Raw genomic sequence first — 25,026 nt, forward strand, 5'->3', positions numbered from 1 at the left:
GGTAATTACCGTTAAACTAATAATTTGACATTTAGCTGAACATAACTCATCAATTATTCATCTAAAATCAGACACTCTGAGTGAATATTACTCATAGCAATTAGTTATGAATCTGTATATAAATTCCAAAAAAAGATTTCATTGCCATTCCTCCTTCTGGGACATTTGGAATAAAATGGCCAAAGTAGCGCTAGTGGGTTCAAGTTACGTGTCTAGACTTGAAAAATTTTGTGAGGGTGACTTAAAAATTCCAGAAGTAAAATTCTTTGGGGTATCTGGAATGCGTGCTGATAATATTCCACAAAACAAAATAAACGAAATCTTGATTTTCAAACCTGACATAGTGATTATTTTAGTTGGTGGCAATGACATTTGTGATAATTCCTCACCAAATGACATAGTAAAGAACATCAAAAACCTTGTAGACGAGCTGAAAGAAAACGCTGTTCAATTTATTTACGTTTCTGAAATACTACCTAGAGGAAAATTCAAGTATTCGGTGGAGTTAACGATTGAACGATTCAATTCACAATGTACAGTGTAATTCTCCGTGGGGAAAAATTCAGTATGGTACTAATTATGATAGACTTGATAAATAAATATATGAACCCGGATTTAAAAAAAATATATAAATGAAATTTTACCTTTGCAAGGATTTCTGCAGGTCAAACTCGCCATTCACAAAGCAGCATTTGCGGCAGAGGAAGGTCAGCATGGGTTGCGACCATGACTTGAGCTGCACATCGGACATGGGTACACATTGAACATGCAACCATCGGGTGCACAAATTACATTGTATGGTGCCTTCACCACATTCATTTTTGCATTCAGTGCAGGGGTATAACCCAGCCATACTGAATATCAGAATGTGGTATGATTGTAGAACATAAATATATTTAACCTTATATACATTTTTATTTTTTAATGATGAGAAGCGGAAGATCAAATACAAGTTTAAGATCATAAAAAAACTAGTGTCAAAAATTATTGTCTCTTCATTAGAAATTAACTAATTAAGATTGCATTTTGGTGATAATTATTAAATTCTCAGATCTGATTTATAATTAGCTTGTATAATTATGTAAATGACCCTTGAACGACGAGCGGTAGAACTTATGATCGGCAAGATTAAAAAAAGGGCAATTTTTCAATTGTCCTTTTTTACAAAAAATAAATAAATTATTATTTGTTATACAATTGATTTGCAAATAATTTATTAAACAGATAAAAACTTGCATCGTTTTCTGTATGTAATCGGTTATTATGCAGAGTACATTCATGTTTCAATAAGCGAGAGTTATCTTTCTTTGATGCTAATATTTATTTCTTTCAATAAAAAATCTTCGTGTAAAAATATCAAAATTTTATTATGTAGATATACCTCATAACATCTCATAGAATCAATATTTATAAAATTTTAATAGTTTTACAACAAAATAAGGGGCATTTCGGTGGCATTCCGGTGATTTGTAGGGGCATTTCGGTGATTACGGGGCATTCCGGTGATTCGTAGTACCGTCATTTTATTAATGAAAGAAATAAATACTCATATTCAGATGTTATGAGTAAGATAGGATTTCGTAGTGCAGATGATAAACAGCTAATTGAATGTTGTGAACATGCAGTACACGATGTATTTAATATTGACTGTAATCACATTTATGAAGTTTCTGAAGCTGACGTCAAGAAAATTGATACAGATTCATGGATTGAAAACTTTGTTGAAACCATTTCTAATACTAAATGTGGAATGGGAATGCTCATAAAAGGTAAGGCATACATGTACTCCGTGTTCTAACTAGGATTTAGGTAGTACAATACAGTTAGGTCATTTGTGAAAATTTGGTCTCATACTGTTTAAATAAGGCTGTTTTGAGGCAGTCAGTCCACACATAAATTTCTAGTGTTTTGTCATAAAAAAGTGCATATTTTTGAAATCCTTGGTGTATGGAGTTCAAGTCATTTATAAGTAATTTAGTGATTATTGTTATAAAATTCAGTAGCCATGGTAACATTCTGAAAAAAATATTACTTAGTTTTAGTACCAATCAGGGGTGCCTTTCCAAAACTAACAGCCAAATACTGTTTTTTAAAATATCAGGCACTTAGACACGACCACCGGATGACAGCATGCATGGAGTAGGTGAAAAATGGTAAAAATAATAAGACCTTTTTGTCGATTTAATCTCCACAATTTTAGTTCCAAAAGTTCGTGCAAAATAATGCATTTTGAAAATCAGCCATCTGATGCTGAGGAGTTTGTTTGTTTGTTGGAGTTTAACGCCCGAGCAGCAATATTTCAGCTATATTCAGGTGATGAACATAAAGTGGATGATAAAATGAACATGAAATGATGATGAAATGAAAAATGGGATGGGACACAAGGATAATGGCGTCGACAAATTTTGATTGCCACTAGAAATAGCGGAGGTGTGTAGGGTCAGGCAATTTAGCCTCCTGTGGCGGAGCCCTATGGTTCCTACTCCAGGAGAATACTACAGTAGGGTTCTTTAATGTGCGAGGAACGTGGCATCTTTCCCAAGACGGTGCACCACTATGGTTTGCGGTCAGGTTTTCCGTATTATTGCCTCGCAACCCCAGCATGTAACACACCAGGGATACCCCATTCCACCACCTGGGGCACACAACCCAGTTGCTCTGTGGGCAGAGCGCCCTAGCCCCCGGCTAGGGTTCTGAGCACTATTCAGTCGCCTTTTACGACAAGCTTAGCGCTGCTGCAGGCCTATTCTTTTGACACCCGGACCTGCACGGGGCGATGCTGAGGAGAGAACTTAATGCGGCAGGGAACTAAAACGTTCTGGATACCATTCTTCATTTAAATTACACCTGTTTACCATTACACATATTACATCTGTCTATGTATAAATGCTTAACTACATTTAAACAATATATCGACCAAATTTCAACTTTTAATTTTAAGTTTTACAATATTTGACAGGGGTTACTTGGTGTGCGAAACAGTGCGCCTTAATGTAACTGTATAGCGCACTCTTAAGGAGAAGAGGACTTTTTAAGTGGTGTATGTCTTGTGATTTTTGGAAAGCTCTGTTTGTATGGAATTAAAAAATACCAGATTTATTTAAATTGAAAATAGGATATTGATTCTTGAGCAAATCTAATACTTGGTCTGCTCCCCCAGGTTGGGGATAATTCTGCCTTGCGTTCTGCTAAATGCATTCATATAATGAAAAAGACTGTATACATGGCAAAAAATGAGAAAACACATTAAGACACAGATTGTTTTCACACTCTGGGCACTGAACATAGTATTTATTTGATATTTTTTATCTCATCATTGGTTTTCATATCCCAAAAATAGCGTATGAAGATGAAAGTATAGAAAATCATTGTGTTTTTCCAAAACTTAAGACTGGTTATTAAAAGGCTTGTTTTGACTTTCTTTTCTGCATTGCAATACTTATTTGCACAGAAAAAGTTTGTTCGGTTATCCATTTTATTTATCATAAGCTAAAGAAGTAACATTTTGTACTTAAAAGTGGTTAGAATAGCACATAATGCAAGAAGATACAAGAATATCTTCTATGACATCACATTTGAAATGATGAAACTGCAGAAAACTTGGTTTCTAAGGACTTATTTTCACTAAACAATTAAATTTCTTGACATGAACTACATTTTCTTACTCAGTGCACCTAAACCTACACAAGAAATTGTGGTTTCTATGATGAAAATGCTATTTTTTCAGATGTAGGGTTCGCAAAAACCTGCCATAAGGTAGTACAATACAGTTAGGTAATTTCTGAAAATTTGGTCTCATTTTGTTGTAATAAGGCTGTTTTGAGGCAGTCCGCACATAAATTTCTAGTGTTTTGTTGTAAAAAAGTGCATATTTTTGAAATCCTTGGTGTGCGGAGGTTCAAGTCATATACAAGTAATTTAGTGATTATTGTTATAAAATCCAATACCCATAGTAACATACTGAAAAAAATATTACTGAGTTTTAGTACAAATCAGGGGTGCCTTTCCAAAAGTAACAGCCAAATACTATGTTTTATTCTCTCACAATTTTAGTTCCAAAAGTTTGTGCAAAATAATGTATTTTGAAAATCAGACATCTGATGCTGAGGATAGAACCTAATGCGGCAGGGGACTGAAACATTCCTGATACCATACTTTATTTAAATTACATCTGTTTACCATTACATATATTACACCTGTCTATGTATAAATGCTTAACTGCATTTAAACAATATATCCACCAAATTTCAACTATTAATTTTAAGTTTTACAAAATTTTACAGGGGTAACTTGGTGTGCGAAAGAGTGCGCCATAATGTAACTGTATAGTGCATCCTTAACCCTTTCGGTGCCAAATAAAAATTTTGAATGTTGCTGACGTTGCCACAAAGCCTCAACAGAACGACATTATCAGTGCCAAATACTTTGGCGACTTCATGAATATATGGCAAATATTTGCGATTTCAGCCTTTTTTCAAATTGCTGTTGAGCACATTCTACATGTATCTGATCGATATCAATGATGTTTTGGAAAACGTTCCTTATTGGTCTGCGATTGATCATGAGATTCATAACGTTGTGCTAGCTTACTGTCTTTCAACAGAGATATTCTGTTATAATGATTGAACATTTCTGGAAACGTTTTCTTGTAAAGACGTTTCTTATTTGACAGTATGTACATGTACTTAGTGATACAAATTAAATATAAATCATTGATCTCATTTTCAATCTGAATCGTAGTTATCATGCTACCACTTATAAATCAGTCTTTGATGGGGTCGGATTCATAGGGACGGACCTGACATGCCCACCCCCTACTCTAACATTTGGACACACTATTTTGTTCTGGCATGAATCGTGATTTTTCCCTAATTCACTCCAAAAAATTATCTTGCTCCGCTTTGCTCGGCCTTAAATTCTATTACATCCCCTAATCCTGAAATCCTGGATCCGCCCGTTTGGGGACTGTAAACACAAAAAAAGCCAAAACAAATCCCCTAATCGATGATTGACACCAAAGACCTAAACATGTACATTATATCAATGAAATCAAAGCATTTTTTTAAAAATAGACAGTTACTATAAGATCAAGAATTAAAGGTGAACAGATAACAGGGTATCAGTAGAGTGGAGATGGGTATACTCTCACTGGGTTAGGTCACGCCCCCTTCCTTGACTTACACCAGAGACACATAGCTATAAAATTTTAAGAGGTCAGCCTCAAATAGTTGAATAAAACATGAAGTGGCATGTTATCTTTAAGTCTGTAAGTCCAGTGTTTACAAGGTTTACCCGTTAAAACAGGGGTCACTCCATGTTAAAAATGATGTGGGGCTATAGTCTATCTTGGTTTAAATTACACTTACATGTACATTTGAAAAAAAGAAGACCACACGACCCTTCAAATTGCATAAATGGAACGTACACTTAATCTATCCAGGGAGTTTCTCGCCATGACATATTTTAGTTTTATAGTTCACAGACTTAATTTTCTCCATGTTCATTACAAAATACTTGTATGTAAGAAAAGCATGTTAATTGAAGATAAGAACAGTCGAACAAAATGACAACACAAAAGAGTGCAAAAAAGAAGAAAGCTAGAAAAATAAGAGTAACTTGCGACTTTTATGACTTACATGTAGCTAAATAAAAGTAATAACAAATTTACCGAACTAAAAGTCATAAATCGGCAAGAAAGATATCGTATAGTAAAAAAACTCAAGAATCAAGGATAAACCAGAAAAATGAAATTAACAACAATGTTCCTTACATAGTACAGATATTTTCAAGTGAATAGGCAGTTAAACCAAGTTGTATGGCTGGCCAAACCTCCAATAGGTACATGATAGAACTACATGTATAATTTTGTAATAAAAATAAATAGCCAACTTGACAATGTTGTAATCGTTCAAATTGCACTGAATACCTATATTGGCTTGTTCAATACTGGGTTTTAGTACAAGTGCTTGTACAATATATATATTTCGTGTACTTGCACAGGAATTTGTATATCTTAAACTAAAAGGCAACAAGCATTGCACCATATTTAAGCGGAAGGGGGACTAGGATGTTTAAAAGGAATTTAAAGCTTATATCTAATTTTTGAATAAAGTTTTACTTAGCCAAAATAAAGAAAACATATGATCATTCATCAATAATTCCCAGTACTCATGTAGAATGTCAAATAGAAATACTGCTTCTGCTAAAATATTTCTCTTGCCTTTAATGAACAAATCACCACCACCAGCACCCCTCCCCCCAAAAAAAAAGGTCTACGCCTCAGAAAAGAATTGATCTGATATCAATTTCTGTTTGCTTCTGCATACGTTATAATATTGCTGTTTGAATTCTTTGACTTGAAAAAAACTTTTCTTCAAACTCGATCTTACGTATCACTCGAAACTTTCAACTAATTTCTTAATAATGCTTCATTTTTCAGGTAGATATTAATGTCACATCATAATATCCCAATGCCAATTAATTCTATAGAACTAAATCTGACATGATTTGAGCATATCAAACAGAAAACTTGGCAAATGAATACCGACAAGTTTGAAATGGTCTCAGGAGAAACAATCGAACAAATTTGCATTTGATAATCTGGGCGGCACACTATGCAACAGAATATATGAAATATGAAAACTGTGTAAAGTAAATAAATGAAAAATATTTGCAGAGCTAGCTTTGTTTTGATTGCATTGGGCTGTTTGATTACTTATATTTTTTGTATCATTAATTTGCTTGTACATTTATTATCGTTTTTGTCACCTCGATATGCTTAAATTTAGTGAGATCAAGTGAAATATGAAGTATACTGATTTTTTTTGACAAATGAAGAATTAAACCAACTAGAACTAAAAAATATATCATGTTTTTCAGATGAAACTTTTTTCTTTTAATCAAAATGATTTGCCTGTATTAAATCATGGATTTTACACATTTACTGTGAATGGATTATTTTCGCGGTTTCAGGGTTTTACGGATTCTGTTAAGTGAATATATTCGCGCTGTCGTGAAATGATTAGCGTTAAAATTTAATTCTGTGGGTACGATTTTTGCGCTTTTCTGTCCATCGCAGAAATAGCGCATATTAATTTGGTATACAGTGTTTGAGGTAAAACACATCATCAGGTAAACTCTACACAGGGGTTTTTACCATATATAATGATAATAGGAATAAAACTTTTGAAATGCATTTCGTAAGTATTTGCAGTATCAATGCACTGTTCAAGTACTTTAAGTTGAATAGGATTTCAAAATGTTTTTTTGTCGTTGTTGTTTTTTTTTTGCGTGGCTTAGTGTTCAGTATCTTCTATAAACAATATAAAAGTACATATGGACCTTAACTATAACAAATTCCAAGAAATGAAATATTTTATTTTGCATATTTTCGGTTTCGTTTATGAATGGATATTGGAGTGACTTCAGATCCATGCTTTTCCACTTTCTATGACTGACATCCGATTTCTATAAATCTTCTCAAACCTTTCTACCTATACATGTATTATTCTGTAATTCGAGCATTGATATGTAATACCTGCACGTAGTTCATCAGAAATTAATAACACGAATGTTTTCAAAAAAAAAATTAACTCCTAACAATAAAAGTTTTCCTGTGAAATTATACGAAAGCCAGTCTGAATAGTGTCAATGTGTCATACATAAATACATCTCATGAGGCGACGGTCAAGAAAAGATCACTTATGACCACGAAGTATATCGCCATGGGCAATACATGCACTTTTACCTTGCATTTTCACATGCGATAATGCTATGACATCATTTTTTTTCTGTTAAATAATTTAACAGAAAAAAACATTGCGACACTATTCCCTATTACACATATACAACATAGTACCATGAATTACTGTAAAATAAAGACAGTATAATAAGTAAAAAAAGTGCTTGTTTTTTAAATTAAACGACAAATATGTTGCCTCGGCAGTCAACCCTCAAACAACAAAAACGTCGCTTTGGCAACCAACCCTCAAACGACGAAAATGTCGCTTTGGCACTGAAAGGGTTAAAAGGGCAGGGTGCTTGAACCGAAAAGGGTACTTTCACCCGTAAAACATAATGAAATCCAAGACTGAAGTCTTCAAAGTCGCTGATTTTAACATATTTTAAACATCCAAAATGGTACATACATGTATGCTCTAAAATTGGGTGACTTCTGCTAAAATCTTGGTTCCCTTGATAATATTGTGTACTCTTTAGTAACTGTTATGACCCAAATGAGTATTTAGATATCGGTGTCCTGATAATATATATGACCTTTATATAATCAATTGTAAGGAATTGTGTTTGAATTGGGAACTGGGTAATATTACATAAATTCAATGCTAACCAATCATTTTATATTTTAATGTAAACTTCCCATTATAATACAAGCAAAAAACACACATAGACATGTGTATGATGTGTTTTTAAAAAAGGCATGTTGTAGTGATCTTTTGGTCACCTATGATATTGACAGGGAACCAGTTTATGAACCATATTATTAAATAGCAACTGGCAATGAATATTCATAAATATCGGGGCGTGCTAATGTATACAACCTATATAGTCTTGTAACTAGCCTCAGTGCCTGAATTGGAAACCAGGTAATATTCAAAGCTAACTGATTATTTCATGTGAAATTCCCATTCTTATACAAGCAAGAAACACTTGAGATCTTTCTTAAGTGCAAATTTCAGCAAAAAACGTAAATATACATGTATGTCTGTTTACAGTCACTTCTACTACCATATTTTCTTTGTACACTATGTATAATAAAAAAAACAATAAGACGTTTTTTTCAAAACAAGAAATTTCTCAATTAGTATCTATTATTTTGAAAATAAAATTTTACCTACCTACCATATTTTTCAAACCAATGTAATCCTAAACAGACATAGGCAAAATCAAATAGCGCCAAAAATGGAGTATTTTGCGCCACAGTCAAATTGCACCAGTACCTTTTTTTGTGCCACTACGTTGATCAAACCTTGGGTATAGATTGTGCTAAGTAAATATTTTATTATTTTTGATGGAGGCTGCAAAATTATATCTAGGCTACTCCTTTCCTCGTGCAGGCTGTTCCATATTTTGTGAATTTGTCTCATGAATGTGATCCAGTTCTGCAGGCACGATAACACTACAAGAAGGAGCAGTAAATAGTCTTATGGCACAAAGCTTAAAAGTATGTCTCAATCTTATTTCTCCATTTTTCAAAAGCTTAGCGAAATTTGTAATCTTCCACAAATATAACTGGGTCTCCTCTGTCATATTCAATTATCGTTAATTCCTAATCGAACATCTTTTTTTTAAGTTATTCTGGGTCAATGATCACAGGTGAAGTTACTATAGTTAATTATAGATGTGAGTATACAGGTACATGTACATGTAAATCTGGCGCAATAATACTACCACTGAAAATTAAACAAGTGGTGCAAATTCTACCTTTCTGAAACCCCATTTGGTGCAAATTGATTCTAGACACAGACATACATGTACATGTATATATTTTTTGTCTATCCTTAAATTGAAACTTGTTAAAAGAACAAATGCTTTATATTACATGTATTTATCTAGCTTTTTCAATCAGTGTTATTTTGGTATACACAGGGATAATATCATATCTCTAACTTCAATTCAAGAAATGGTTCAATAAAAGTACACATTAATCTTTCACACTGACTTTATGAAAATCAGGGCGAAAGGACTCACCTTAAATAAAAATTGGGGCAAAATGACCCACTTAAAAAATAAAAATCAGGGCGAAACAACTCAGGTGGGAATGGGAATGGAGATGAAATTTCCCAATACCTGTGTACAACTCCTGAAATAAAAGCGCTGTGCAGGTCCGAGTGTTGAAAGAATAGGCCTGCAGCAGCGCTAAGCTTGTCGTAAAAGGCGACTAAATAGTGCTCAGAACCTTAGCCGGGGGCTAGGGTGCTCTGCCCACAGAGCAACTGGGATGTGTGCCCCAGGTGGTGGAATGGGGTACCCCTGGTGTGTTTCATGCTGGGGTTGTCAGGCTATAATACGGAAAACCTGACCGCAAACCATAGTGGTGCACCGTGTTGGGAAAGATGCCACGTTCCTCGCACATTAAAGAACCCTACTGTGGTATTCTTCTGGATTAGGAACCATACGGCTCTGCCACAGGAGGCTAAATTGCCCGACCTTACCCACCTCTCCCTATTTCCAGTGGCAATCAAAATTTGTCGACCCCATTGTCCTTGTGTCCCATCCCTTTTTCATTTCATCATCATTTCAAACATGAAATAAAACAATATGTATCAAAGAATTTACAGATAAAATTAAATTGAAGCTGTATTAAAACTATTGACTGCTGACTGCATGTACAAATGTAGTTACTCTGACATATTGCACAATCTCGGAGACTCCTCTGTTATACATTAAAAAATAGATCCAGTACTCTCTCTAAAAGTGAGTCAAACATACATGTATCTTTATCACAATTCAATTTAATGTGTAACAAATTTTCCAGTTTGATAGTGGTGGAATGCACTTGTCGATGGATCTCAGCTAAGCTGGATTATCACTAATAACAGTATTAAATGATGTCCATTTGAAGGACAAATTGTCACTGTCAAGATTGAAGTGGTCAGCATTGGGGGTTTAAAATATCACAGTAGAGGGTTACATATAGTTTCCACTACAGTCTTTAGGGGATTACAATATTTCTCCACTCAAGATATTTAAATTTTAAGATTTTGACCCACAAGCTTTAATGAGTGAGTTAAATCTAAAATTTAACTATTGAGAGAGGAGAGATCTTGCGTAATCCATGAAAGCATTGGAGGAGAATCTGTTTCTCCCATGAATTCAAAGGCCAAAAAGAAAAAAAATAGGTAAAATTCTCCTAACATGGCAGACTTCATCCATCATTGTGTCATATAAATATATATTACATATACTACATTACTATTTGTTGATGCATTACTAACTAAATTGTAATTAGTGTTAAACAAAATTTAAACAGTCGGAAATCAGAAATTATTTAATGACCACGAGTAACAAAAGTAAAGTAATATGACCAAATTCTCTGTCTGCTTGTGGAACTACATGTATGTTACTGTGTAATATTACCAGTAATTGCTTTACTGTAATTTAACACACGTGACATTTTAATTCCCAGCACATTGCTTAGATTAAATATTTTTAATCACTCGCACAAGCTGTATGAAAGTGGACAAAGAATGGGAGAATGCAGGAATCAGGAGGGCAATTTATTTATCACAACAGATGGATTATCGCAGCACTGGGATTAATCTTTTGCAGCAGGGGTTAAAATATCACAGTTGGGGGGGGGGTTAATTTATTGCAGCAGGGGTGTTAAAATATCACAGTAGAGGGTTACTGAAAAACAATACTGAGGTTTAAAAAAGCACAAAAGGTGAGGGGAGGGGAGGTTTATTCATACATGTGTATACAATGTACATGTATGTGAAAAAACCTTTCCTACAAAAACAAATAATGACTACAAATGTAAATAATAGTAAATTATGTGTACTGACCAAGTCAAGATTTATTTAGAGTTACAATTGTGTTATTTCACAGCATGCCTATTCACTTACAGGTACATGGTGTGTATTTTCAAGGTAGAATAAAAATCATGTACATACAATGTCACATGTCAAAATATTCATGCATGCACATTTTCAAAATTCAATTTTTTATTTGAATTTTGAATTTCTGGTGTCCTGTCCTTTCCATTGTGTAAAATGCCATAAAAGTTTGAATGTCATGTCCAACTTGTCCTGCCAGAAATTTGAATTTGATGTCTGAGCTCTGCAGTATTTTAAATCTATGCCTTGACAGGCATTACAAACTTGTGTTGACTACATTTTACATGTTTTAATAATTGTTTTTCTGTTGTTTTTTTTTTGGTGTTTTTGTATAGACTTCGTAGAGATCTATCTAGACTCAGCCAACTCCTAGGAATGTTTAAAGATCAGCTCCTCTACATGCTTAGAAAACGAAGAAGGGATGATTTCAAGGAAATATCAGAAGGAATGTATCAAGAATTGTTTGTTTCATTTGTAAGACTATTTGGTTTGAAGATTGTGTAAGTATTTTTATCAAACAAAAAGCATATTTACCCACTGCAGAGCGGGAGGTCCATTTTTATAGTGATCATCAGTTGTCTTCAATTTATCTGTCCCCATTTCTTATTAACAAATCCTCTGAAACTGCTGAATAGAATATGATGAAACTTTTACAAATTTATACTTTATGACATGATTCAGTTATGCAATGTTTGCCTATATCTTTGCTTTCACTGGTGAAAAATGACATTTTCTAGCAGTTTTTAGCTAATATTTTGAAAACTTTAATAGATATAAAGAAATTTTCAATTGATGAAATTATCTTTATGATAAGTCCTACCAAAGTCTTTTGAGTTGAAATTGTCAGATAATTCCTTGTTACAGTTATTGCCCTTAAAAGGCAACAATTTGACCAGGAGAGTGATTTATGCTCCTTGGAGCCACTTATATAGATTAGGGACTTCAATAAGTTTTAGTTGGACAGGGGAAATGTGAAATTGAGGAGGTGAAAATCAACATTACTTCCATTGATTTCTATGGAATTTGAAGCGTGAGCATTCAAATGTAATGATAAGGTGCATTTTTTCCTCCTGTTAATGAAATTCCCAGAAGTTAGGCATTATATTTGTCATTCACCGACACATTTTACTCCTGTGTTTACGTGAGAGTGTCATTAGAATAGCTTAAAGTTTGACAAAAATATTACATTACTCTCATGTAGTAAGCTAAACTTGTAATACAATGGAGGCATTTCTTAGGAAGTTGTTTTAATAAAAAGTGACCAATTACAAATGATCAATACAATGAGAAGTGACCCATTCATAATAATGGTTACACAAGTGCAAGCAAGGTTTTTCACTTTTTAGCTCACCTTGCCATAGGCCATGGGAGTTGTTGCCATCACTTGGCGTCCGTTGTTGTTTTTCTTTTCTAAACTCTTCTCCTTTTGAAACTACTGGACCAATGAGAACAAAACTTGGCATGAATGTCCCTTAGGGTATTCTGCTGATATGGGGATTTTTGATTGTTTGAAAAACATTGCTGCTGTTACTAAAAATAGAACATAGGGGTTGAACAAAAGTTTTTTGTATATATCTCCAAAACCGTTAGGTTTAGTCATATTTGTATGAGCTACATGTATAAGGATTCAGCATGATGAGATCTATCTGTGGTCAAATTTTCATGAAAATCTGTCAACCTATGTTTGACTTATTGTCCTTTTTTGACGTTTTTTTTTTGTTATTCTGATGTTACAATGTTCAAAAAGCTCCTCATACACTACTTGATAGACTTCTATGAAAGTTGGTATGGTTGTTTTGTAGGGTATCCTGCACAAAATGACTGTTTAGATGTTTTATCCATCAAAAAACATGGCCGCTGTTAGTAATATAGGGGTCAGACAGCAGTTTTTCACTAATATCTTCAAAACCACTATGTTCAGCCAAATTTTGTCAGGGTAAAAGTGTTCAGCAAATTTTCATGAAAATCTGAGGACCTATGGTGGAGTTGTTGCCCTTTTTAAGCTAATTCTACATATTTTTTGCAGTTTTTGGTTATATATTTGAAAAGTATAGTAGCTAGCTTGACATTTCAACCTGTATTAACAATATAAAGACAAGATCCATCATTGGTGCAAGTTTCAGTGGAATTGCTTGACTATTGTTGGAGTTAAGGCCCTTATTAGGGTAATTTTTGACGATTTTTCTGAATTTTGCTAGTTATATCGAAAAGGATTGCAGATTTATGGTTATTATAAATTGGAAATAATGGAAAGCACAATAAGATCTGTCTTTGGTGTAAATGTCAGTGAAAAATGTTGACTTTTGTGTGAGATTTGGCCCCTGAAAGTGTGGCAATTTTCCCAGTTTTTTTTATTCAAAAAATTTTTACTCTGAAACTACCTCACAGATTTCTTCGTAGGAATAGTCTTCAGCTTGTAAGTTACAAATGCTCCGCATTTCAGAATGATATAGTTAAAAATATTGGTTACTGAAAATAGAACATAGGGGTCAAAATGCTGATTTTTCTAGTTTTCTCCTCCATTATTTTATATTCATGAACAGAGTTAGAAATAGTAGTCTGCCCGCCAGCCCGAGAGAGGCTATTTTTTGGCAGGGCTGGCTAATTTTAGCAAAATTATATATAGCCATATAGTAAATATATTTAAAAATATTGTATTCAGGACTGGCAAGAATTTGAGTGAGTTTCCTACCCTGTCATGAACATTAATACTATTTTTAAGGTAAACATAATATCCATAGTTGATCTGAAGTAACACATTTTTTTGGGGGGCAGCCAATTTTAAAACGGCTTTTTTTTTTTTAGAATATTTTTACTTGCTGTAATTTTAATGATATTTGGTTTAGTGAGGAACCCAGGTGTCCTGAGTTGAATGGTGATGACAAAAATTTGTTATGGGTGGCCATTTTAGAAATGGCAGCCGTTTTCCCGCTAATTTTATACTTACTCATATTTCAATGACATTTGGTTTCGATAGGAAACATGGTATACTGTAACTGAGTTGAATGGTGATGGTTTGATTTTGTTTTAGATGACCATTTTTAAAATAGCTGCCATATTCCCGCCAATTGTTTTACTTAAATGGGTTTAAACAATACATGTATATAATTGTTATAAAAAGTTAAATGATAATAATGAAAACGATATCATTACACACTGACTTGGCACAGTTTACCAGGTGAGCTATACAGGCTCTTTAGAGCCTTTAGTTAGAGACCTCATTTGTTTACAAAGCAAGTGTGTGACACCATCTTAGCAGTTAGTACATGTATAGGAAACTCTCTTATTCTATGATGATCAAAAGTTATAACCAAATGATTTCAAATTATCCGGGTGAGCGATTCAGGCTTTCTAGAGGCTCTAGACTGATTTCTTACAAAATCTCTGCCAGCCTCTTTCTGTCAGATTTCAGGTGTCTCCAGGTTTTCAATTTATAAGGTGTCAAAGAAGCCAGAACCTAAAAGGAGGGGCTCAAAAGAGCCTGAGTCACTTGATGAACTATTTGCCTATTTGAAAATCTGGAGGAATGAGACAGGCAAAGTTAAAATTAGCTGAATTGTCAAAAGAAGGAAATGTTTTAATAGCATTTTTATGACCTGAAACAGAATTTGTTAAAGGCAACAGTTTTTGACCCCTATGTTGCATTTTTAGTCTAGGCAGTCATATCTATTCATGGATTAAAAATTACAGTTAAGTCATTTTGAGCACAATACACTAAAAACTAATGTGCTTATTTTCATTAAATGATCTTGTATGGTTTTTAAGATGAAGATTTTCAAAGATACACATGCAAAAAATGCCAAAAACAGCTGTTTCAGGGGCCATAACGTCTACTTCATTAGGCAAGCAGTGGAAGACCATTACCTAAGCTTCATTTTGAGGCACATTGTAGTAGGTTTTTCAATATGTAGTATAGTTTCAAAAATATAAGTTGAAAACTGCTGTTTGACCCCTTTGGTTTATTTTCAGTAACGGGCCATGTTTTTCAATTAATCAAAAATTCTCACGGCAGTTTTGTTAAAAAAAACCCTTAGGAACAACCATGCTAAGTTTGATTTTTATAGGTGCAGCAAATTTAGAGAAGATGGTTGAGAAAGTTTATGGACTGATGATGACGTTGGACGCCAAGTGATGACAAATTCTCATATGGCCTTTGGCCAGGTGAGCACTTTTGCCATCACTTGGGTCCATCCCCATTAAATTAGTTCAAAACTCTTCTTATTTGAAACTACTGAACCAATCAGAACCAAATTTGATGTAAATTTTCAGGAGGGTATTTTGCATAGTCCTGAAGTGGGGATTTTTGATTGATTGAAAAACATGGTGGCCATTACCAAACATAAAACATAGGGGTCAGAAAAAAACATTTTTTGCATCTTCATGTACATGTACAATATGTCTCCAGAACTGATAGGTTTAGCAAAACTATGACATGAGGTGAAAGTGTTCAGCATGATAAGTTCTATCTGTGGTCTAATTTTTGTGTAAATTTGTTTTTAGCCATGTTACTGGGAAAGTTCTATTGTTCGTGGGGTACCAATTTTCTTGGTTTTGTGGGTAGGTAAAACCACAAAATTTGGTTCCCAACGAATAGGAGATTCCTATTAATGTATATACTGAATACTTCAAAACCACAAATTCAAGAATCCACAAACTTGTGTTTATTCCCTGATCCACAAAAATTGGTATCCACGAATTAATGTACTTTCACAGTATTGCCCCTTTTCGACATTTATTCACTATTCTTTTACGTGATTACTTTAGAAAATCTTCTCTTATGATAACACCCGACTAATTTGAACAAAACTTGGTATGAATGTGGGCAGACAGAATTTTTCCACATATATCTCCAAAAGTAATTGGTTAAGCAAAATTCTTACTGGGATGAAAGTTTTCACATGTACTTTCAAATATCTTCTCCTCTAAAACTACTTTCAAAGACAGTTCAATGCAAATTGATACATTTATTATCGTATAAGCATTAGAAATTTTATCCAAGAAAAATATGGCCATTTATAAAAAAAGCCTGGTCATATCAAGCCGGCTGAGTGATTCCTCTCTTTTGAGCCTATAGTTTTTTGTCTGATTTTCCAGTTATGAGGGATCCAAGTGCCACACCCTATAACACAGACTCTTTATATCTTATCTTGTCCGATTCAAATAAAAAAAAATCACTTCCTTCTGAAAATCACTGCTGATTAATATCTTGTATGCTTTCAAGTACAGGAGTCATTGTCACAGGTCTTTGATAAGCATCAATCAAGCCAATCTTTTTTACCTTTAATTGCATTTCAAATTGTTGGCTACATTATGACCAAACCAGTTGTTTTGTCCATAATGACCTGTAAGTCCCTGTTCTTAATTTGTCGAAAACTAATATTGTGGCCACATTTTTTAACATGCTGTAATTGTATCATGTTGTGCTCCTTGAAAGAATCACCCTGTCTGTCTGTCTGCCTGTCCACATTTCTTATAAGTGCAACTCCTCTTAAAACATTCAAGGTATTTTAATGAAATTTTCTATGAAGGTTGGGTATCATATCGGATGTGCATGAAGCAAAATAATTACTGTGGAAGGACTCCAAAGGGAGGTAATCAAAATTAATTGTTTATACATGTTAAAATGTTAAATGTGCAACTCCACCTGATGTGATTTCTGATAGGAATGTGAAATATGATACATAGATGTGCATGAAGAAAAACAGTTATTATTGGAGAAGATTTACATGTTAAAACCTCATAAGCCCAACTCCTTCCAAACTATTGAAGGGATTTTGATGAAATTTGAATGGAAGGTTTGATATCATATATTTTTAGATTTGCTTGAAGAACTCCAAAGGGTGATAATGAAAAATAATAAAGGGAAAGACCACCTTTGTATTATGTTGGCTTCCAATGAAAACTCACACCATGTTAACAAAAATAACTTTTAATGCAAAACCAACTTTCGTAAAATGTACAAGGCTTTGCATAAATCATAATCTTTCAAAAAAAAAAATGATGATAGTTGTGTTGCCCATAGGAATTGAATTATGCAGCTATGTCTGTTAGGTACTGATGTCAGTACTATTCAGATGTATATGTAATCAAAGACTTTTCTGTAAATATTCTATGTTTTTGTTTTTCTAGTTATAGCATTTAACCAACACATTCTGTTTTGTAAAGCTTTTAATTACACAGATGAAAAAGAGAAATATTCAAAAATTATTTTTTAACCTGAACAATTTAAGGAAATTGCTATCACAATTTTTCCTCAGAGTCTTCTAGCTGCAAATATGATGTCCTTCAATGTTTTCACATTGCGTCTTAGTCTTTTATTTTGTTATTTTGGATTGAAATTATAAGGAACAAATTTGCACTTTCACTTTACCAACTGACTTTATGATGTTGGGCTGAACTGATCATGGTGCTGTCCATGATTGATTTATTTTATTTCAATTCTATTTTCATGAAATGTTGACAGGTAAGTTTTGGTATTTATGGGTTTTTCTTTATGAGCTTGCTCACAGTATTTCTAGTTGTTCATGGATTGACTGCCCCATCATGCTAACTATGTTGTAGGGTATTTTAAAAAAAATTGTTTTCCATTACTTGCCAAATGTTATTTCCAGGAGTGGCTCCAATGTTGAAAAATACACATTAAAGATCAATGACACTGACATTATTGCTATACTTGATGGATTAGTTTGCCATACCACTGATACAGATGAGGACAGAATATGTGCTATCATTAAGGTATTAACTATTTCATTTGCATTTTTGCAGCAGAAATCAAACACGTTTGTCATAAATTTAAAATTAAAAATTAGAAAAAAAATATATAACCACTTTTTCAGGTTAAGAAATAAATCTTAGGGTTTGATAAATCACAAAAAAACTTGGTGGCCATATGCCGGTACTGTATTTCACTTTTCTCATTGTCTATATTATCACTGTTGATTTTCATACAACTATAATAAATGAAACTGGCAATTAGTGGTACTTTATATAATTTTTATCAGCTTGTTTTATTAGACGGGACATGTAATGGTATACTGGTGTCAAGCTGTCCACTTCAGGCACAAGAACTCTAAAACACTGCTCTTAATTTTTATGAAATATTAGTGATTTATTTTTTCCTATTTGGTGTTAGCTGCCTTTTGAATTTTATATATGTATTTGATTTTTTTTTAAATTTTTGAGTCATGGGATTTTATTTGTAAAAAAAATGTCGAACTAAATTTTTGCTGCAATTAATAACACTTAAATATGTCAGATATGAAATTACAGTGTGACAGTCTAGAGAACATGTTTGTTAACATAAATATTTGATTTAGTGTTTATCATAAGCTCCTTGATCAAATAACATTTGACCACTGATTTAACATCACTGGCATTTATAGGTGAAGCGTTACAAGGAAGATGAAGACATGGATGTTGTTAGACCTTTGAGAAATACAAAGAACGCAAACTATGCCAAACACATTGGATCATCATTGAAAGGTCAGCTAGGAGAACAATTCCTTTGTACTTTGTCATCTTCTGCTTTTTGAAACAATGGAATGTATGGGTTTCTTGTACAAGGAACAAATGTAAGTCAAAGCATCAGTAGAAACTATAAGTTGATGACCTAATTAAATAGGGTTAATGTAATTATCTGTCTGTCTGTCTGTCTATCCATTTGTTTATTTGTTTGTTCATCTCTCTTTTCATAGGACCTTATGAGAACTACTCCATTGTAACCACTTTCTTTCAAATTTAGTAGGATGTTTTGTTACTATGAAAACATTACATGTGCAAACTTTACTGATAATCATACCCCCACTATCCGTCATTCCATCATTCCGTCAGTAACTAGGACTTTCGTAACATTTTTCTCAGGGAATACTGCTTATTTGTGCAAGTTAAACACATTGACTGTTTATTCATGAGGTTTTGAAATGTCAATGTCATAGTATCACTTTAGTCCACGCCCACTGCCCATGTGACTGGAACTACTTTTTTCAATTCATACATAGTTGCTACTATGCAAACAAATGTGTGACCAAGTTAACAGCCTTCTTGTTACCAATGTAAATGTTCAATTGTAGCTATTTTTGTACCATTTTCACAATGAATATAGCTCAAACTTTTTTTTTTCATATTTATGCATTTTAGTTGTTGTATAAAATGAACTATCGATTAAAAAAATATTTGAAGAAATAATTTAAAAAAAATGGAAAGAACGTCCTCTGCTGTAGATTATCAGTGAAGATGTCAGACACTCCACCAGAGATTCCCAACTTTGGGGATCTACTCGAGCAAATCATGCAAGTCATACATTGTTATTGTATTGTAGGTGACCTTGACAACTTTTAAACCAGAAGATGGATATTATGAAAATTTATGCAAAGGATTTTTGCAGAAAAAGAAGGCAGTAATAACATATAGCAGAGAATATAACATTCTGAAGAGAGAAGATAGAAGAGAATTGGTACAAACGTTCTTAGACATGATGAAACTACTTCATTATGTTCAGGTGAATTTTATTTTACTTTTTATATCCTTGAGACAAGGTATTATTTGAATTAGGAATTATTATTTAAGAAGTTTTATGAAATTTTACTATTTTACTATTTTTTTCGGGTTCTTCATGCATAAAACCTACTAATACAAGACCAATGGGAAATCCACAGAAATCCCTTTCCCGCCACAATTTCAAATATTATATCTCAGGATCATTTTTAGCTCACCTGACCAAAGGCAATGTTAGCTATTGCCATGATTTGGCATCCATCTTCATCGTCATCCCTCATCGTCATCTGTCGTCTTCGTCTTTGTTAACAATTATACAAAACTCTTCTCCTCTGAAACTGCTTGACTAATTAGAACTAAACTTGAATGTTCCTTGGGGTATCCTGCTTAGAACAGATGTGGGCATTTTTGATTCGTTGAGAAATATTGCCGCCTGAATCATTAGGTTTGACTTAATTCTGAGTAAGTAAAAGTGTTCAGCATGATGAGATTTATCTCTGGTTAAATTTTGGTTTTTATACATTAAGCCATGTTGGAGTTATTGCCTTTTTTCGACGATTTTTGCTATTTTTAATGTTATTCCTTTCAAAAATCTTCTCCTCTGATACTACTGGAACAATTGAAACCAAACTTGGTATGAATGTTCCTTGGGGTATCCTGCGTAGAACTATTGTGGGGTTTTTTGATCTGTTGAAAAGCATGGCTGCCATTACTAAAAATAGAACATAGGCGTCAGACAGTAGTTTGTTAGCTCACCTGGCCATAGGCCGGGTGAGCTATTGCCATCACTTGGCATTCGTCGTCTTCTGTCGTTAACAATTTTTCAAAACTCTTCTTCTCTGAAATTGCTTGATCAATTGGGACCAAACTTGCTATGAATGTTTCTTGGTGTATCCTGCATATAATTGATGTGGGAATTTTTGATCTGTTAAAAAACATGGCCGCTCTTACTAAAAATAGAACATAGTAGTCAGACAGTAGTTTTTTGCATATATCTCTAAATAGTTAGCTGAATTTTGACTAAATAAAAGTGTTCAGCATGGTGGGATCTATCTGCAGTTAAATTTTCATTTAAATCCATTAAGCCATGTTGGAGTTATTGCCCTTTTTCAACAATTTTTGCTATTTTTAATGTTATTCCTTTCAAAAATCTTCTCCTCTGACACTACTTGAACAATTGAAACCAAACTTGGTATGAATGTTCCTTTGGGTATCCTGCATAGAACTGATGTGGGGATTTTTGATCAGTCAAAAAACATGACTGAAGTTACTAAAAATAGAACATAGAGTTTTGCATACACATTGTATCTCCGAAACTATTTGTCTTAGCCAAATTCTATCAATTGCTGAAATGATCCTTATACTTAGGACTACAAAAGTGTTCAGGGATAAAAGTTGTCAGATAACTCCTTGTAAGAGTTATTGCCCATGAAAGGGGAAAATGACTTTTTTTTAAACAGTTTTCAGTCAATATCTTGAAAACTATGATAGATTAAAAGAACTTTCAATTGCTGAAATGATCCTTATGATAAATCCTACCAAAGACTTCTTGAGTCAAAATTGTTGGACAACTTCTTGTTAAATTTATTGCCTTTGAAAGGCAAAATTCAACAAGGTGAGCGATGCAGGCTCCTGGGTGCCTCTTGTTTCTATTCATATTGTTTTAGCATGATGAGTTCTAAAAGATTGGTTTTTTTTTTAAACAGAGCAGATACTTCCTTAAGAAGCTTTTAAAAAGGTCTAGTTAAGAAGGTTTTCAGATTATCAGGGTTCATTGAGACTGGTTTTACTGTTTACCATTTATCTTGCTTTTCTTGAAGTTTTTTTTTTTGTCGATTTCAGTAAAGCAACAATTTAAAATAGATAATATTATAATTACATCAAATCTAACTGTACAAAATTGCGAAGAAAATTTTAATGTGTTTATATGCTAATCTTTTATAGGTTTTTATAACTGCTTTACCCTTTGTGTGTGAATTTTTTGTAAACCGCTAATATTGAATACTATATTTGCAGCTTCGAACTAGCTGGAGAAGAAGGACGCCATTCAAACCGTTTTAAAGAATAAAAAGACATTCATTGTAATTTATTATGAATTTGTCACATGTTTTTCAATGATAGACGTTGTACTTAATATCAATGGTTTAATATCAATATTTCACCTAGTCAAACAATTAATAGACCATGTGTAAAGGTGCATTAAGGTCCCTTTTATTCTAACCATAAAATATCATCAATGAAAATTCATAGAATATCTTGTTTGATAAATGATTATGGAAGGAGTGAGTACACATATCAGAAGTCAATGCCTTTGTAATAAAAAATATATAAAAAAAAACCAAAAACTTCTGAACTATCATTTAGTCACCCTATTTTGTACTGGCTAAATCAAATCTCATTTTGGTAAGGTTCTTAACCTTTTGCTGAATACGGTACTCTCAACCTTAAATGAAGATAATTGTCGTATTTCCTAAGCAATTGAATTTTACATTAACAAATTCAAGATTGTTTTTAAGAACCAGATAACACTCTCCTTATCATTTCATGTGGTTCGTAATACCAATATTTTTTACTGGACTTCTTTTTAAGTTTAGGTTTCAGCCAAGCTCTACACAGGGGAGACGTCTGCTTCCTCCATAACTTACTGATGCTTACAAAGCTTTTTGTAATGAACGTACCGCAGACTGCAGTTGAACAAAAAAAAAAAGATACACTGAGGCCTATTCAAGCATGAAGTTACCAAATAAAAGTGAAATGTAGACCAAAATTTTTAATACAATGAAACCTGTCAGTACAGAACCTATTCTGTACCATAGAATGTTCCTTTTTACAGGGATTCAGTTTACCCAGTTTAGAATACATTTAAAGTATTACAAAGTGACTACAAAAAGTGTCTGAAGTAGATAGGTTTTTGGTTTATTTTGGGTTCTGTTAAGTAATGTTTCACTGTACTAACATTCACTTCATGAATGTAAAGTCTGATGCTACGATTATCCTCATCTACTATAAAACCTAGGCACCTACAAAGCACTATTTAAAAAAGGAGGCTCATTTCCCTCTTGTCAAATCTCATCCTTTTACTCGTCATTATGGTATCATACGTAAATGTTTATTCCAGGGGCAATGAGGCTTAAAGACCTTAATTCCTATTTTTTTAAACTATAATCTATAATAAATTTAAATGTGTTTTGGTCTAAATTTTACTTGTATATTTTTGTGGATAGAAAACATGTTAATTATTAAGGGATAAATATCGTGATTTGGTAAAGATAGAATACTTAATGTGAGTATTTATATAAATGATATCGGGGACAAATTTTCGCCTCTAACTAGATTGTTTGCAGATGATACGTCTTTGAGTTACTCCAATTCCAGTCTTGAAGACATAAAAATATAATTAATCACGATTTAAGAGAATTGAATAATTGGTCCTCTAAATGGCTTAGGCAGGAACCATTTTCTTATGGGGGGGGGGGGGGGCTGGGATTTCCCAATATTAAAATATTTTTTTTTCAGACCATAATAAAATTGGATTTTATTTTACACTTTCAGCAAATATTTTTATTTTTATTTTTTATTTTTTTAGAAACTAATCTATTTTTTTGAATTTCCTGAAATGTGTGCTTTTTGCTCTCTGCAAGAGCAATATCCCAGCGTATGCTTATAGGAAAAATGCATATTATAAAGCACATGGTTCAAAGTGATATTTTATTACGGTAATATAAAACAATTTTGTCTATAGCCTTGTCTTGGTTTTGGTGAGCATAGTTTCTGTAGGCCAGTTCCTGCACTATGGTATTCCCTTAGACCATCATAGAGATACCGAGGTCCTTGAATTTTCATGTTGCAATTAAAATGTCCTCCATTTCCGTATGTTATCACAAGCAAGGAATACCTGAAAAAAAATTACACGTAAATACATACTCAGACATCTTTTTGCAGTATTTTTGTTTTGTTTCAGAGAATATCAGGTTTGAACAGTGACAACAAATGATCCCTAGAGATATTTAGCGTCAATAGTAATAGTTCTATAATGTAAATTACACCATAATATATGTATACATGAATGAGTATAAAATGATATTAATAAAACATAGGTAAAAGCTACGTGACAATCATCTTAGCTAAACTTAACTATTTAATATAATAAAGCTGAACATATAATTCAAAATGCTCTGTATAATAATGTATGGCAGCAGTTTTTTTTTCTTTTTTAGGCATTCTTGTGTTCTGTACATTAAAACAATCATAACATTTTGCTTACCTTTCTCCTGCTACTCTGACACTTTCCGGTATGACCGTCCAAGGAGCATTACTTATTTCAATAGGAAGCATGATTGGTGGGCCATTCACAAATACTCTTTGAGTTGTCTTCCGCTTTCCTGTACATCTGTAAATAATATAAAGGTACTTCATTTCAGTTGAAGTTTTGAAAAAAAAAACGTTTTCCTAAAAAGATACTATAGAACTTCGCTCAACTATTTAAATAGCTATTTTTTCTATTTAATTTTATGAGTGATCAAAATTTTGATCCTTCTGATATTATTTTTGCAAGAACAGATGATACACAAGTTATATTGAAGACATATCCAAGAATGATATCTTTGACATTTACCAAGATTTATTGCAAATAAAAGTGTTTAAATAATACCTGTTTGTAGTGTTTCTTGAATAACTGTTTTGGCGACCTATATATCTTCAGTGAACGGTAGCCTGCAAATCAGATAAACCAACCAACATGCATATATACAAACGCATATAAAGCACACAAAGAACTAAAATCAACAAAGAACTAAAATAAACATGAGTAACATGGACCCTTATAGAAAATAAAGTAAAAAAAGTTAACACATGGTAAATTTAATAACAACATTTAATGCACTGAACACCTTCTTCCTCTTCTTCATCTTCTTCCTCTTCTTCTTCATTTTCTTCTTCCTCCTCCTCCTCTTTTTTT

General features: G+C 33.1%; 1 protein-coding gene and 1 pseudogene across 2 annotated transcripts; one reads left to right on the forward strand and one right to left on the reverse strand.

Moving 5' to 3' along the window:
• The first annotated feature begins 1,519 nt into the window (after positions 1-1,519).
• Positions 1,520-24,717, forward strand: LOC148617184 (uncharacterized; annotated as a pseudogene). Its single transcript, XR_015922450.1, has 6 exons — positions 1,520-1,769; positions 11,912-12,076; positions 18,188-18,311; positions 18,959-19,147; positions 19,894-20,073; positions 22,086-24,717. The product of XR_015922450.1 is annotated as an uncharacterized LOC148617184 (transcript).
• On the reverse strand, positions 23,781-24,485 carry LOC148617185 (uncharacterized). The gene is made up of 2 exons (XM_088584643.1): positions 24,334-24,485; positions 23,781-23,964 (listed from the first exon to the last, which is right to left on the reverse strand). The coding sequence occupies exons 1-2, from the start codon at positions 24,483-24,485 to the stop codon at positions 23,781-23,783; spliced, it is 336 nt and encodes a 111-aa protein (XP_088440769.1).
• Positions 24,718-25,026: the final 309 nt, after the last annotated feature.

Source organism: Perna viridis, chromosome 5 (assembly GCF_037379345.1).
Source record: "Perna viridis isolate PV_CMFRI_1.1 ecotype Kerala chromosome 5, ASM3737934v1, whole genome shotgun sequence".
Classification (NCBI taxonomy): domain Eukaryota; kingdom Metazoa; phylum Mollusca; class Bivalvia; order Mytilida; family Mytilidae; genus Perna; species Perna viridis.